This window comes from Gossypium hirsutum, chromosome D01, assembly GCF_007990345.1.
Source record: "Gossypium hirsutum isolate 1008001.06 chromosome D01, Gossypium_hirsutum_v2.1, whole genome shotgun sequence".
Taxonomy (NCBI): domain Eukaryota; kingdom Viridiplantae; phylum Streptophyta; class Magnoliopsida; order Malvales; family Malvaceae; genus Gossypium; species Gossypium hirsutum.
The window spans coordinates 17,018,051-17,035,533 of record NC_053437.1 but is presented as its reverse complement, the minus strand read 5'-3'; the positions used below and the strand labels follow the sequence as shown (position 1 = coordinate 17,035,533).

Here is a 17,483-nt window from a genome sequence, read left to right as displayed (position 1 = left end):
AGAAGTTAAGATAAGGACAACCCTCGCACCTGATCAACGCCAGCTATGGAGTTATGCCTCGTATTTTCGGCTTTTATTCTCCTAGTTAAACTCTATTTTTAGTTTTTCACTTAAACTCTTATCAATATATGTTATTTTAATATTATTTGACCTACAAATTTAGTTTATAAATAGGTTCTTTTTCCAACTAGAAAAATAACTCATTACACATTTAGGTATTAGTTTTTACAAGCTTTCAGAGAATTTTGTGTTTATATTTTGAGGGTTCTTATTTTGGGTTTCAGGGTTTTATTTTATCTCCATCTTTGCACTCTTCGTTTTTGCCATTTTAGTGAAATTATCCTTACTAGTGGTTTTTTATCCTCTACGGAGGGTTTTTTCCACGTAAAATATTTGTATTCGTTCTTCTGAACTTTTATTATCTCATTGTTTATACAAGTCGATTCCTAACAAACTAGTATCATAATTAGTTCGATTTCCGCAATCAACCCATTCAAAGATGGCAACAACAAGGTTTGATATTGATAAGTTCGATGGCATCACAAATTTTAATCTGTGGCAAGTTCGAATGACAGAAATTCCGATTCAATGTGATCTTAAGAAGGTCCTTACAAAGAACAAACCTCCAAACATGGATAAATCAAAATGGGATAAATTAGATAAAAAGGCTCTATCCACGATTCAATTATGTCTAACAAATAATGTGTTGCAAGAGGTTTTGATGGAGAAAACAACATTCACCTTACGGAAAATGTTAGAAACCCTCTACGCGACTAAGTTTTGGCTAACTGATTGGTGTTGAAACAACGTATATGCACGCTCCGCATGGATGAAAGTGAGCACCTTAGAGGTCACATCAGTCAATTTATTATTCTTTTAAATTATTTAAAAAATGTTGAGGTTCAGATTAACGATGAAGATCAAACAATACTACTATTGTGCTCTGTACCCCCTTCATACAAGTCTTTCAAGGAGACCCTGATTTATGACAGGGATAATCTCTCATTCGAGGATGTGAAGGGTCATCTGTTGAGCAAAGACTAACACGACAATAAGTTTGGTTTGGATAGCAAGTCAGATAGGCAAGCCTCGATTTTGGTAGCATCAAGGAAACGAGACAAAAGATGTTGTTATTGTAAGAAGTTAGGTCACGTCAAGACAAATTGTTACAAACCACGAAACAAAAAGGGCTGCTGAGAGCAACGAGAAAATTTTAACTGGTGTTAATTTGGTCAATGACAAGGGTGATGATTTCTTGTTGGTGCCAACAAGTGAAAGCTTCGAGCTGACGTCTGAGTAGATCCTAGATCCGGGGTGCTCTTTCCACATGTCTCCCAACAGGGACTGGTTCTCCACATACAATTCAGTTAAAGGTGGAATTGTGCACATGGGGAATAGTTCACCCAGTAAGGTAATTCGTATTGGAACTGTTTAGATTAGGATACACGATGAGACAATTAGGACACTGTAAGATGTCAGACATGTGCCTGACTTAAAGAAAAATCTCATCTCTTTGGGAATTTTGGACAAGAAAGGTTGTAGAATTAACATCGAGTCAGGTGACATTAAGGTATCCCGTAGGGCTCTCGTTTCGATGAAAGGTAAAAATATTGACAGTTTTTATGTTCTGGAAGAATCAGTGACCAGTGAAACAGGACGTCTCTCATCTGTTAAAGAGTCGAAGTGGACTCGTTTGAAGCAAAGACAACTTAGTCATAGAAGGGAACAAGGTATGTATTAAACCAAGCTTTTTTTGATAAAATGTTTTGATATAATAAATTGAACTATTTTTGAATAAAAATTAAAATTAAACAAAATTAACAAAATGATTTGTTTAAAATTAAAATCTAAGAGATAAAAATGTTGAACATCTACTTTGAACTCTTAGAAAATTTTTGAAACAACTTTAAAATCAAAGTTAAAATGATTTTCACTTAGTAAAAAGACTTTTAATAAATCAAACAATTTTTAAACAAGTCAAAATTGCTCCAAGCTAAAAAGTATCGATACTTTTTTGGCCAAGTATTGATATTTTCTAAATTATCGATACCCTCTCTTAAAAACAATACCAAAGTGGAATTTTGTTTTAACAAACCCTAATAAGTATCGATACTTTTTGATTAAGTATCAATATTATTTGAAATATTGATATCCCTTCTTAAAAGCAATATCAAAGCAGCACTATGTTTCTCGCAAAACCTACAAAGTATAGATATGGTACGATACCTTGTTATAGAGTATCGATAAAGTTGTTTTGGCATCTATAGTAAAACTCCAACAGTCGCTGAATTTAGCATTTATTATAAAAATTATTGATACCTTTTTATATGGTATCGATACTCGGTGTTGTAGGTGAATTATATGCTCTGATTTTTACATCCCCAACGGCTCTATCCATGACACCAACAACAACAACGGTTAGAAATCAATTAGGAGGTATAAATACCAACTTCTTAAGATCCTACAACAATAATAAAGTACTTTCAAGCAAAAATCATCAATTAAACAACCTTTGAGCTTATTATTTCCATATTCTTTTTACATACACTTGTAAGTTTTACTTCTATTCTTTTGCTCAAGTGTATTTCATTATATTTGAGCTTAATTTGTAAACACTTTGATCTTGCAAGGATTATTTCTTTGTTTGCTTATATGTACCTTGAGAGGGTTTGTGTCTTAAGATTTGGGGTAGAAATCTTAAGGGAGCTGTAAGGTTAAACATTGTCCTCAAAGGTTATCAAATTAGTGAATTAGGGAAAATATTTAATTGTAGAAAGCTAAGGTAGCGGAGTAGGTACTTGGGGCCGAGCCACTCTAAATTATCGTGTTCATCTTTCAATTTTCTTTCTAGCTTTCACAAAATTTTTAAAAGTCAATTCACCCCTCTTGGCAATTTCGGTTTGATTTATCAAGCTAACAGTATGACCGTTTTGTAGAAGAGAGGTTCTCTTTTGGATGCAAGTTTTGAAAAGATAGGGCATTGCGTTCGTGGAAATTAGACTCAGGTCAATTTTGATTTGGCAGTGCACAAATCGAAGACTAGAAGACTTCCAGCTTCTAAGCATAGATTCGACTCAGTTAAACATCTTACATAGTTCGGGATAAGCTCGTAGTTGGCTTTGGCAAAGAAGGCATTGTGGAAATACGAGTCAATGTGGAGATTTGTGGAGTTATACCTCACATTTTTTTACTTTTCTTCTCCCAGCTAAACTATGTTCTTAGTTTCTCACTTAAACTTTGATTAGTGTAGATTATTTTAATATTAGTTTCCCACTTAAACTCTTATTAGTGTAGGTTATTTTAATATTATTTGACCTACGAATTTAGCTTATAAATAGATCCTTTTTCCAACCTAAGAAGATAACTCATAACACATTTAGGTATAGCTTTTACAAGCTTTCAGAGAATTTTGTGTTTACGTTTTGAGGGTTCTTATTTCGGGTTTTGAGTTTAGTTTTATCTCCATCTTTTGTACCCTTCATATTTGTCGTTTTAGTGAAATTATCTTTGCCCGTGGCTTTTGATCCTCTTTAGAGGGTTTTTCCATGTAAAATATTTGTATTCGCTCTTTTCAACTTTTATTATCTCATTGTTTATATGGGTCAATCCCCAACACCAACAACTAAAGGATTTGCTTTGTGATTATTCAAATGTCTTCACATGGTCATATCAAGACATGTCCGGTTAGATGTGAGCATCGTTGAGCATAGATTTCCTTTGAAGCCAAATTGTAAACCGATTTACCAAAAGTTGATGAGAATGAAGCCCGAAGCTGCTTAAGATCAAAGAAGAAGTCAACAAACAATTCGATGTAGGATTCTTTGAAGTAACCAAATATCCAGAGTGGGTCATAAACATAGTGTCGGTGCCGAAAAAATATGGAAAAATAAGAATGTATGTGGACTACCTGGATCTAAATAGAGATAGTCCCAAAAACAATTTCCCTTTGTTATTTATTAATACATTGGTAGATAGCACTACTAGACACTGTACCTTCTCCTTCTTGGTTGCTTTTTCGAGGGACAATCAAATCAAAATGGCCAAAGAAGACATGGAAAAAACCCACGTTTATTATGATGTAGGGAACTTTTGTTACAAGGTTGTACCATTTAGTTTGAAGAATGCAAGGGCTACATACTAGCGATACTAGCGAGCCATGGTGACACTCTTCCATGACATGATGCATAAAGAGATAGGGGTCTATATAGATGACACGATCGCCAAATTAGCAAAAGAAGAGAATCACATGGAAAACCTTCACAAATTGTTTGAAAGGCTAAGAAGGTACAAATTGAGATTAAATCCAGCAAAATGTACTTTTAGTGTGAAGTCGAGGAAAGTATTAGGCTTTGTAGTGAGCAAACGAGGCATCGAAGTAGATCCAAACAAAGTCAACACAATCAAAATTTGGTACGAACTCAGAAATAAGCGACAGGATTCTTGGGACAATTGAATTGTATATCCCGATTCATCTCTCAGTTAACTGCCAAATGTGATCCTATCTTCAAATTATTCCGAAAAAATAGCAATGGCAGAAATATAAAAGCGTATTTGATTACGTCACTAGTGCAAAGGAGGCCTTTGATCTTATATTTGGTAGTGTCAGAAAATTTCATGGGGTGTATTTTGGGACAACAAGATGACTCAAATAAAAATTGTAAATGGTTATTTTATATTAAACGTTGTTGATGGTTCTATTAACATGTATAACACATGATTGTTGGTTAGAGAATTTACTCAGAGATCGGGACGTGATTAACATTCCACCTCTAGTTTGATTGTTGAACCCACAACTATTCGCTTAATTGTCAATATTTTTGTTCAATGTAACCAGCCTATTCATCAATTAGATGTCAACAATGTTTTCCTCTAGGGGCACATGGAGGAAGATGTCTATATGGAACAACCAGCTATCTTTGAACATACTTTCTTGTCTACCCGTGCCTGCAAGCTCAACAAGGCAATCTATGGCGTCAAATAGGCTTCACGAGTCTAATACTATGAAATAATTTGATAACAGAATTTCTTCAAGTCTAAATTAGACTCAATTTTTATTCATTCTCAAAAAGTTTGGGTTCGTTGTTCATGTACTTATTTATGCGGTTTGCATAATTGTCACTAGTAATAATTTATCCGGAGTTCGTCATACTATTCATAATCTCTCTAATACATTTTCTCTACGGCTTGATAAACTTCATGAGTGTTTTTTTGGATGTTGAGGTGATTCCACGTACTAGGGGTCTTTACCTATCTCGACACAAATATATATTGTTGATCTTTTGCATTATGTCAGTATACATGATACCAAAGGTGTACCTACTCCTTCGAGTTCTACTTTTGAGTGTTCCTCCTGATGACCCCACTGTTGATGGATCTTACTATTGAAAGATTGTAGGCAAGCTTCAATATTTAGCTTTCACGTGACCTGACGTTGCCTTCTAAAGTCAATAAGCTTTCACAATTCGTGTACTGTCCGCCAAGCACACTAGAAGGCAGTAAAACGACTGCTGAAGTATCTCAATCGCACCTCTTGTTTTGGTCTTCAAATTGCTCGTGAACATGACAGTCGCCTTCTCACTTCTTTTAATTTTGATCAGGCTTGTGATCACTTCCGCTATTGGCTAGGTTATTTGTTTTTATTGTGTTTCAATTTCTTGTTCCTCAAAAATATAATGTGCGGTGTTTTGCTCTTCAACAAAGGTTGGATACCGAGCAGTTACTACTGCATTAGCTTAAATTAGTCAGCTTAGATGAAACAAAGTGCGTAGGTATTGACCCTACTGACCTTTAAAATGGCTAGTGATTTGTGTATAAGTTGGGTTGAACAAATAATGGAGTATTTTATTTTAACCCAAGCTTAGTGAAGGCCAAGTGTAATTTTCATCAACATAGCAAATAACAGATCTGTAAAGCTTATTCTATTTAGGCGACTCACTAGTTATGCATAATTTAAATAAAGTTTAGTCTCTTTAGAATTTGCTGAAGCTGCAATGGTTTATTGTGCTTCCTATTGACAACTGAATATAATCTTGAAATAATCTTCCAAGAACCAGCAAGCTAAGTAGCAAACTCTAAAACAAATTAAAAAGGGAAAAAATTTCTGTTTACAATTGTTCAAAACATATAAGCTAAGGCTACAAAATAAACCAAAAAAGAAGACATTCTGCCTCCCTATGGTGTGAGGCGGCTGCACTATTGAAAACCTTAAATGCAACTATTCTAAGACTATCCATGAACATCAACACGAAAGCATCCTAAAGTTAAAACTGCCAGTAATAAACAACGAAGAAAAAAATGAGAACACCCTAAGACTATAAAATAAAGAACAGACAAGATAAACGAAAAGGAGAAAAAATTCATAAACATATAACTAGATATGCATAGCATCCAACACCATCATTTCCGTATCATTCAAGGAATGCCACACACCACCTCATGCAGCTGCATGGATTGGCCCATTAGATCTAAACCCACGGCCCCTTCCACGGTATCCCCTGCCACGGCCACGACCTTCAAAGAGCAAATCAAGAACCATTAAGCAAGTCCCCTTCAGGCCATCAACAAGTCTATGATTGCATCTCATTAACTTCTTTTAGTGCCATATCATCTTACTAGTATTCCAAGTGCATTTTTTTATTCACCGTGTTTAAAATAGTTCAAATTGCAACACGTCAAGGGAAAAAAATAGAACCAAAAAAATTGGTCATTATATATATGCACACCACAGTCCATGAGGAAAACCATTAAACATGCTAAAACTTTTATGGAAACTAAAAAATGGAAAACTCACCACGGCCACCTTGGGGAGGGGCTTCAAAATTGTAGCCTTCATCTTGCGGCCTATCGAACTGAGGCCCATTGTATCCTCCACGTCCACGGCCCCGGACCCCACGTCCTCTTCCTCGACCTCTACCCCTAGCATAGCCACGAGTGCGGTCCCAGCTTCCATCCTCATACTCAGCAGAGACAAAACCGTTCCCTGAATAAGAATACAACTAAGTATTTGCCTCAATATTTTTTACATTACATTCAATAAAATTTAGAGCCATGGTAAGTCTTGAACCAAACAGGTGCATATCAAACACTCAAAACCAGCATACCTCTACTCCTCAGCCTTCCTCTACCACCACGACCCCTACCTCGGTCATTAGGTGAGCCCTCTGCTAAACAAAAAGAAATCTATAAAAGGAAATATGGACATTCAGAATAACCCAAAAAAATAGTGCAGGTAACGAAATGTGTCCAGTACCTCCTTCATGATCGACTTCTGTGGATGCTTTCACCTGATCAGCTGGTAATGGGGGCTGGTACCTGGATGAAGTGATTCATGAGTCACTGACCAACTTTGAGAATTCAAAGTCAACTAAACCATCAAGCCACCATCATGAGAGCATTAAACCTTCCATTTGCTAAAATTATCCAGTTTCCAACATTCATAAAAATGTAATTAAACTAGCACGGTTGTAAAAAACCCAAGTCCAACTTGCTTCATATTAACAAAAAGAACCCATTTGAACATCACTTAAAAATTAAAGTTAAACAAGTATAATGAGGAACAATGTACTTGTATCAGTAAAGGGAAACAAGTGCAGGAAGTTACCCAACAGAGGACGTATTCAATTCTATTTTCGAAAGGGTTATAGTGATCATTGACACATGCCTGGTGGTCTCCAATCTGTGATAATTAAACAAATTACTAAATTACCTAAAGAAACAGATTAAGTGCATAGAATACCCTAAATCTTTATTGCAAAAAGGTTTTAAATATAGCTCTTACGGAAGAAGTCCTTCCTCCAGCGGCTCCCACATATCTGTTATATCCATGGATCCAATTGATGTAATCTGATGTAAACCAACGATTCTTCTCTGCATTAGAAGTACATAGAAGACATTGTCAGCCTCCTTAAACAAGAATCAAAAGAACAAAACCCTTCACATAGATTAAAAAGGTAACTTAATTTACCTTAATTAACTCCACAATGGTCACAGTCTTGTTAATGGCCCTTCCCATTGCCTTAAAAACTACTTGACTCGATCCCTTCTCCTATAAAACAAAATCGTTTTACAAACACTTAAGATATTAGACTTTTTCTCAAAAGCATCGAACACCCAAATGAAATAAAGGTCTAAATACCCAGAAATTAAACCAAAAAGAAAAAAGAAAACCTGGAGCAGAGTCATGGCATAAGTGATATAACTACGCATCCTTCCTTGACTGGTAATCCGAATCTCATTCTCGTCAATGGGTGTCTCTGCTTTCGGCTTCTCCACCCTCTGGTAACGATCCATCTATCCACCGCCCAAAAAAAAATTAGAAAAGATGAAAGAGAAGCAAAAGCGAGGGGAAAATAGGATTAGATCTGAAAAATACAACCTGAAAAGATTTGGAAAAGGAGTAGTAAAGGAAATAATGGGGGGAATAAGCTCAACCAAGAGAGAGCCCTCTTCTACGGCTTATATTTCTTTTCTTTTACGCCCTAAAGCCGCTCTCTCCAGATGTTTCTTCTTACTTTTATATCTTCTAAAACTGCCCTAACCGACTCCTTTACCCGGTTCGCCCGATTCTCTGCTTAAACCGTGACTTTTTTATCAAGTGCCATGCCGTTGGTTAAGAAGGAACACTACTTCTCATCTTAAATTTTTAACTGTCAATCCAGCATCACGATATTATTCATAGAAGATTTGAATGCGATGAGACTTTGAGCGTATGTCATTTATATAAATCTTCATTCAATCAAAGTTTTATTCAGTCATTTATTAAGCGGGTATTACCAATCAACCGAGCACACATTCTATTTGTAAAATTATATGATTATGTGGGTATTTTTGACTTTTTATATCTTTACAAATCAATAAAAAATTGTCTGTAATAAGATTTGGACCATGCTAATAAAATTCTTTCTTTTATCATTTGAGTATATATGTTATATATATATATATATATATATATATGTATCTATACTTATTTTATTTATAAAACCCTATACTAAGTAGGTGCCCAGTCTAATAGGGAATTATAAAATAAAAAATTATTTTATTTGCAAAGTAAATTATATGATTAAGTAGGTGTTTTTGACTTTAATAAACATGTTTGTTATATATTTGTATATCTATACTATTTATAAGGTCATTTATTTAGTTGGTATCACTCATCAATCAATCAATCACGTTCTAGATAAGTAAGTGAAATTAAATTTGTTCTAAATTATATTATTTGAGGGTATTTTATTTTTTTATTTAAAAATTTAATAAAATGATATTTGAAGCCATGCCAATTAGGTTAGTAAAACCTCAAATTTACCACTTAACCAAAATTTTATTTTAACAATTTATACATTTTAATTTTATTATGCACGTTTTATTGTCTCCATCAATTGTATGTATATATATGCTATTAATCAAATCCCTTACTGAGTTGGTGTCACGAGTCAATCGTTCACTGACTCGATTACATAAATTACAAAAATATCATCCCATATGTAAAATAAGTCATATTATTTGAGGGTATTTTAATCTTTCATTTTAACAAAAACCAATAAAAATATACAAATAGTGGGATTTAAACCCACATCAATTGCATTAGTAAAATTTTTAATTACCACTCAACCAAAGCTTCATCTTGATATTTTTGTACATTTTAATTTTATTATACATATTTTATTACCTCCATCGATTGTATATATTAATAATGTATTTGATTGAGTTGGTGTTACAAGTTAACTCGACACTGACTCAAGATTGATCACAACAAAATGATAAATAATTTAATCAATTTTTTGAATATTACAATGTGCATATTTCACGTGTTATTGTTAATAAGTTTCAGACCATTAGTTTCATTATTTATTGTATATTATTTATAAACACACATTTGTGTACTAAATTTATGGTTTCTACACTTATACACGTGTAATGGAATTTCTATATTAATAATGTTGATTGAGTTAGTGTTACAAATTAACAAGACACCAACTCAGGATTAATGACAAAACAATAATAAGCAATTGTAATTATTTAGTATTCTTAATCTGATGTATTTTTATGATTAAATTTAGTTTTACTACAATTTAATCTAATATTTTTCAATTCAATATCGTACATTTTCATGTGATTCTATTAATTAGTTCAAAACCATACTTTTTTTATTATTTATTGTATGTTACTTTTAAATGCCACTCTATGTTTTAAATACATTATTTCCACACACATACGCGTGTAATAAGATTTCTAGTATTAATAATGTTGTTGATTGATGTGTCACAAATTAACTCAACACCAACTCAACATTGATGACAATACCATGATAAAAAATTGTATTCATTTAGTATTCTTAATATGATATATTTTTTAATTTAAATTTCTTTTTACTCACAATTTAATCTATTTTTTCTAATTTTAATATCGTATCATGTGTTATTAATAATTAATTTCAAACTATACGTTTTATTATTTGTTGTATGTTATTTTTAAATACATTTTTATATTCTAGATATGTTTTTTCCACACATATATGCGTGTGATAAATTTTCTAATATAATAAAAACAGATTATATAACATTTTCTAAATATTTTCTTTACTCACATGGCAAATATTACATGTATTTTAGCAATATGCAATTATAAGGTTTTTTATTATTGATTTCATTATGCAAGGTTGCTAATCATTATTTTAGAAAAAGTTGAGTGAAAATTGAGCTTTTTTTTTTTTTACATGGCTTCCATGTAAAAATTACGTGAGTATTTTCTTTAAAGATAAATTACATAATTAGTCATGAGTTTTTATAAATTTTTATTTTAGACACTAAAAATAAAAAAAATTACAAATTAGGCACTGATGTCAACAACCAGTTTCATTTTATTCGCTCAACTCTAATAAGTTTTCATTCTGATCACCCTGTTAATTTAATGTTATTGTATACTCATTTTAGTCACCCAACTTTAATAAGTTTCCATTTTGGTCACTCATCTACTTTTTAAAAATTAATTATATTTTTTTCCAAAAAAAACCTGAATTTTTATAGGAAATTAAGTTATTCGGCTAAGGAGATGAAACCCAATTTTTTCCTTGTAACTCAAATCTTTGTAAAAACCCAATTTTTTCCTTGAAGAAACAAAAAATTTCCCTTTTTACTAAAAAAAGCTAAAAATTAATTCTAAAAGGGAAAAAAATAAAAGAAAATAAAGAGATGAAATAGTTTTTTCCTATAAAAACCAAAGTATTTTTCTATAAAACCTCATATTTTTCCCTTTTATAGGGAACAACTAAAATTAATCCTACAAAAGGGAAAAAAAAGGAAATTAAAAAGATAAATTGGTTTTTCCTATAACCCCTCAATAATTCCTGTAAAATTACATGTTTTTTCTTTTTATTGAAAAAAAAACTAAAATTTATTTTAAAAGGGAAAAATTCCTATCAAAAACTCATGTAATTCTCTATAAAATCCTATATTTTTCTCTTTTACTGAAAAAACTAAAAATAATTCTAAAAAGGAAAAAAATAAAATTAATTTTTAGAAAGATGAAATGAGTAAGCAAAATAAAAATTTATTAAAGTTGGGTGACTAAAATGAGTATACAATAACATTGAATTAACAAAGAGTGACCAAAGTAATAACTTTTAAAAGTTAGGTAACTAAAATGAAAGCAAATGTTAAAGGTAATGGCCAATTTGTCTTCTTTTTTTTTTTGTTCCTAAAATGAAAATTTATGAAAGTTTGGTAAGCATTTGTATAGTTTACCTTTATTTTAAAAGTATCACATAATTCAATTCAAGGAAGTCTTTTCACGGTCTTATCAATTGGATTGTAATTATTAGATAAAAAATAGATATATTAAATTTTAAATATACAGAAAATATAAGGATTGAGAATGTAATTTGATCCTAAATAAAAATACCAATTTTCATATGGGTAAAATATACTACAAGTCCCCATACTCTTCATATATTAAAAATTTAGTCCCTACTTTTATTTTCAAGAAATTAGTTAATCTATTTTTTGGATTTAAAATTCAGGTCTAATTGTTAGCACATTAATATTTTTCTATTAAATTTACTAGCGAGACATTTTGAAATTTAAAAAATTACTCAATTAGTAACTACATAATAAAAAAAATTGAGACAGTAATATATCTCAATTTAACAAAAGAATTTTAATGGTTTTAACAATTAAATTTGTATTTTTAAATCCAACAATAAAAAGCTAAATTCCTAAGAATAAAAGTAAAAGTCAAAATTATATAGGGGCGTAGCTAGGGGGTTGGAAGGCCCCCCCTTAAAATGGAAAAGTTTCCATTTAAACCCTTTAAATTTTTAAAATTTTAAATTAATAAAGGTAAAATTATACTTTAGCCCTCCTAAAATGATAAAATTCTGATTTAATCCTTTAAAAATTATAAAGATATAGGCTATTAGAATGGTAAAATTGTATTTTTACTATCGTAAAAATTACAATTTAATTTTGGCCCCTTAAAAAAATCTGCCTTCGCCCTGCATTTATATATATTATAAGGTCTAAGTCTCAAAGTTGGCATAGACAACTTATTCTATTGAAATGTGAACGACTTGAGTTATTGACACGAGTGAAGCTAAATTTATTTTAAATTATTATGATTAGTTAAGAAAACTTTTTTTCCTTTACAAAATTAACTTTCCTCTCACTAAAACATTTTTATAACATATATTTGTCATAAATAAACAATAATTTTTAGTGACAGTTGTTAATTCATTAACTAATTTTTAGTGAGTAATATATGGAAATAACAAGTTGACTTGACATTACATATATGATAATATATTTGCCACATCAGCTTTTAGAATTAGCATATCTTAGCTGAATGAATTTAATAGTTATTTTTTGATGATGACTAAATTTTTAAAATTTGAAAAATACAATGACTAAAATGATAAAATTAAAATATATGGGCTAAATTCACAACTTTCGTAAAGTACAAGGACTAATAAATATTTTACAGTAAGAAAATTTTATAAAGAGTTATATCACTATTTAGGGCCTAAACTTGATAACTTTTCTCACATTAGAGCCTGAACTTTTTTTTTGTGTCTGAGTTAAGTCCTAAACTTGACAATTGTTCTCATATTGGCTTGGACTAGACCTGTTCATGAGTCGGGCCACCCGACCCAGACCGAAAGCCCTCTCAAAATGTGGAAGGGTTTGGGAAAAAATATAGGCCCAAAAAATAGGCTTGGACAAAAAATAAGGTCTGTTTAAAAAATGGGCCGAGCCTCGAGTAAGGTATTTTTGGCCTGGGCCCGGCCCGAATTCACTAAAGGACAAAAAAAACTTTTTTTTTGTTTTTTAATATTATTTTGTTATTGTTTTCTCCCTATTTTGCTACCATTTTACTATTATGTTGCTACTATTTTGTTGTTATTGTTTGGATATTGTATAAAACTTATTTTATTGTTAATTTTATTATTATTTTAAAGACATTTGTTAATTTTATTATTATTTTAGAGGCATTTGCTTGTTAAATTACATCTATCTTAGTGTTATTTAATTATACATATTTTTTAAAATTTATTTTCAATTTTTTGGGAAATATTTATTTTGATGCTTTTAGTATTTTTGATGTATTATATATATTAAAATAATATATAAAAATTAATATGGGCGGGCCGGGTCAGGTCTGGGTTTTAACATTTTTATCCGGGTAGGGCTTGGGCAAAATTTTAGGCCCAATTTTCGGGCCGGGCCAGGCCCAGACCTAGCAAAAGAGCCTAAATTTTTAGTTGAGCCCGACCTGAACCCAGCCCGGCCCATGCACACCTCTAGACTAGACTAGGAAATTATTACCACATTGGGGTTTGAATTTTTTTGTCCAAATTAGCCCCAGAACTTAATAATTGTCTCCAGATTAAGGCTTGAGCTTTAGGGTTTTTAAGGACTAACTTGGACATGAAAAAAGTTTAAGCTCCAATGTGGGAACAATTGTCAAGTTTGTATTGCCTGGGGCCCATTCAGAATAAAAAAGAAAAAAAGAAATCAAATCAAAAACAAAGAAAATAATAAATAAAATCCAGTCCAAAAAGTCCATTTACAATTGGCCCAGATCAGTTTACCAAAAATATATGGCCCAGTACAAGCCCAAATCCTAGTCTAAACGTCTGATAGCCCAACTAGCCTAAACCCAAGCGGCCCAATTACAGTGGCCCGATACCCCTAGCCCAGAATTGAAACATCAGAAACCCTAGGTGTTCAGAGCGCCACAGCCGCAACCTCCCACGTGCACCACCGCACGTACGCCGCCCTCCACGTCACCGTACGGCCTCCACATACCTGCAAGAAGGACAAACAAACGAAAAGCAGAGAAAATAGGCAAAAAAAAAAGAGAACAGAAATCGCCAGCGAATCTGAAAATAGAAAAAAGAAAAATGTTAAATAAAAAAGGATTTGGGGGGATTTTATTTCGTATAAGAAAATAGGGGAACTTTTTGAAAAGGGGGATGCATATTGTATCACAAAAAAAAGAGGAAATCAATACAAAAAATTGAAAAGAAGGTTTATTTTCTCCTTCTCTTTTTCATTCTGTTATTTTCCAATTCATTTTTCTTTCCTTTTTCTTTTTTTCATCAGCTATACATATAAGGATAGATCTAAAAAAGGGGTTGGAAATTACCTGTGAACAGCGCCGATGAAGCCTTCTTCTCCTCCGGGCTAATCGGAGTTGAACGGGCGAAGGCGAGGGGGCTCTCGAGCGGCCTGTTGATGGAACGGCGCAGGGAGGAGAACATTCTTTTTATTTTTATTTTCTTTTTTTTCATTTCGTTTTGGAAAAATGAAATGGAGGCTCTGATTAGGGTTTTATTTTGGCCCTTATGAGATGAGAAACGACGCCGTTTAAGAAGTGGGATCCAATGATCCGACCCGATTCTGAGGAGAGGATCCGCGCCTTTCATCTCAATGGTTTATTTGAGCATTTGGACCCTCTACTCTTTTAATTATTTTTATTTATTTTTTTATTTTATTTGATTAACACCTTAGATTTTATTCGCTTTTTAATCTAGCCCTGTTGCAACGCTGCGTTTTGAGGGAAGGGGTATTTACCCTTTTAGTCCCCAAGTTATCCACGTGTTCCTTTGTGGCCCTTAATATTATTTTATTTTTATTTTCTCTTTTAATTTTGGGAATTAAACGTAATTTAACCTTTTTTTGTTTAATTTAAATGTATTCAAATTTTATTTTATTTTAATATTCATCATTTTTAAATATTTTTAACTTAACATCTAGCATTATTTTATGTTTAAATTTAGTATATTTTAAATTTATTATAATACTATTTTAATATTATAACATATTATTGTTCTAAACATATCATTAAGATTATTTTAAATTTATCATGTACAATCTTATGCATTTTTGTTGCAATTTCAATATAATTTATACATATTTTACATCTTTATTTTATAATACATTTTTAACTACACTCATATAGTTCTTTGCTTTAATATTTATAATAATATTTTTACTTAATATTTTTCTATACTTGTATATATAATTTGTGTTAAATTATTTCTTTATATATACATAATATATTATCGATTTAATGTTATTATATATTCTTTCATATATTTTTATGTATAAATAACTTATTTCTTTCAAACCCAATTTTATTATGTGTTTTATTTATTTCCACTCTTTTATATATTATTATATGTAATTTATTTATATTAAGTTTTCCACTCCATCTATTACTTATTTTAAAATGTGTATATCATTCTTTTCTATTTTGAATGTTTCAAGTTTGCAAATATATTATTCATTTTAATTCTTTATTCATATACGTATAACCTATTATTGACGATTTCAAATATTTTATTTTTTTCTCATCGTTTTTGTTTTGTTAGATGATTCCCTAATTACCTTTTAATTCATTTACCTTTCTAACATGAATATTAATATTGGTTTAATGTGTGGTATGATTGCTTTTATGCTTAGTGTATAACCTATTCGCTTGAATTGATTCTTTGTAACTCATTAGTATTGATTTTAGTTTGTAAATTAGCTTTTCCCAATGTACAATGTTATTTCGTTATTCATTCAAAAGATTACAAGTGTCAAAGTTATTTCATTCAAAAACTTTCAAAAATACTCGAAGTTTGGAATCCTCGAAAGAATTGAGCCCTAACGTATTGGGTTCCAATTTTTCTCGTCAAATCTAAATAATCGAATATTTTTTAAACATACAAATTTCAAAAAAACCCATTCTCGGGAATTCGACACGTTGTATCCTAACGCATTGGATATAACATGTTATTTTCTCGAAACGAGGATTTTAAAAATAAAGTCAATGTTCGATATTTAGGAATTTTGTGAAATCGAACCCTAACTTACTGGGTCTTGATTTTCTCATTTAATCCAAATAATCGGATATCCTTCTCAAAACGCATAGGTTTTAAAAGTCAAGATATAAATTTAATTTTGAGGATTTAAAATGTCGCACTCTAACTTACTGAGTGTGACGATTTATTTCTTTGAAATAAGTGAATCTCATCGTCCAATTCATTTTACTCAAGTTTTCTTTTCAAAGGATCGTATTTTAAAATCTTTTCAAAATTTCGACATTAAGACATTAAACAATCGATTCGGTACCAATTTTGGGCGTTACGAGGGTGCTAACCCTTCCTCGTGCGTAACTGACTCCCGAACCTATTTTTTTCAAATTCGCAGACCAAAAATCATTTTAAGGGTGAACCGGTCACACCTTAATAAAAGATCGGTGGCGACTCCCATTTTCAAAATCGATACCCATTTTTTAAATTGCAAAAAAAATGGTTTCGACAAAGTTCAAAGCCTAACTTAGACAAAAAAAAAAGTTTAGGCTCCAATGTGATAACAATTTTCAATTTCAAGGTGTAACTTGGATAAAAAAAATCAGACCCTAATATAGGAAAAATTACCAAGTTCAGGTCGCAAAAAGTGATTTAACCCTATTAAAAATATAGAGAGTTCGAAAGAGGTAAGGGACTTGTCAGCTCTTTGAATAGATTTTACAGAATTATCTAATCTAAAATTTGTGGATTCGAATATTAACATTATTATCCGTTGCAAATAGACTCCCTCGAATGTCCATTATTTGAATTCACATCCATTATTCAGATAACAAATTCGGATATCCACAAATATCTGACTCTGCATAGCTAGTTACAAAATATTTAAAATTTCGCTTCCAACAAGTTCAAACACATAATTTTTGACAATTAAAACAATGTTTTAACCATCAATACTAATATTCAACTTTAATTAAAGATTACACAAACTAATAAATAACATATGAATATTAATAAATATATTTTCTAAAATTGAACATTTTAATTAATAATAAAATTATTAATAAAATTAAATACAATAATTAATAATAAATTTAAATATGTTTAAAAAATTATCAGAAAAATTGTTGGATTTGGTGCCCTAAGTGTAATATTTTCGTCTATATACACTTGTAATTTTTCAAATAGTTTGGTT

At 31.2% G+C, this 17,483-nt stretch overlaps 2 protein-coding genes across 3 annotated transcripts; both read right to left on the bottom strand.

Annotated features, from left to right (window-relative positions):
• Window positions 1–6,058: 6,058 nt before the first annotated feature.
• LOC107922521 (ribonuclease P protein subunit p25-like protein) lies at window positions 6,059–8,725 on the bottom strand. 2 transcript variants are annotated; one of them, XM_016852601.2, is made up of 9 exons: window positions 8,375–8,725; window positions 8,167–8,289; window positions 7,964–8,044; window positions 7,778–7,866; window positions 7,601–7,675; window positions 7,250–7,311; window positions 7,101–7,160; window positions 6,791–6,979; window positions 6,059–6,510 (listed from the first exon to the last, which is right to left on the bottom strand). In XM_016852601.2, the coding sequence occupies exons 2-9, from the start codon at window positions 8,287–8,289 to the stop codon at window positions 6,434–6,436; spliced, it is 756 nt and encodes a 251-aa protein (XP_016708090.1). In that variant the 5' UTR covers window positions 8,375–8,725; the 3' UTR covers window positions 6,059–6,433. The 2 variants fall into 2 exon arrangements, with proteins under 2 accessions (XP_016708090.1, XP_016708089.1); XM_016852600.2 differs by having other exon boundaries at window positions 7,101–7,163; window positions 8,375–8,717.
• A 5,325-nt stretch (window positions 8,726–14,050) lies between these two features.
• LOC121213881 (uncharacterized) lies at window positions 14,051–15,092 on the bottom strand. The gene is made up of 2 exons (XM_041087215.1): window positions 14,638–15,092; window positions 14,051–14,371 (listed from the first exon to the last, which is right to left on the bottom strand). Exons 1-2 carry the CDS (start codon window positions 14,915–14,917, stop codon window positions 14,217–14,219), a joined length of 435 nt encoding a protein of 144 aa, XP_040943149.1. The 5' UTR covers window positions 14,918–15,092; the 3' UTR covers window positions 14,051–14,216.
• Window positions 15,093–17,483: the final 2,391 nt, after the last annotated feature.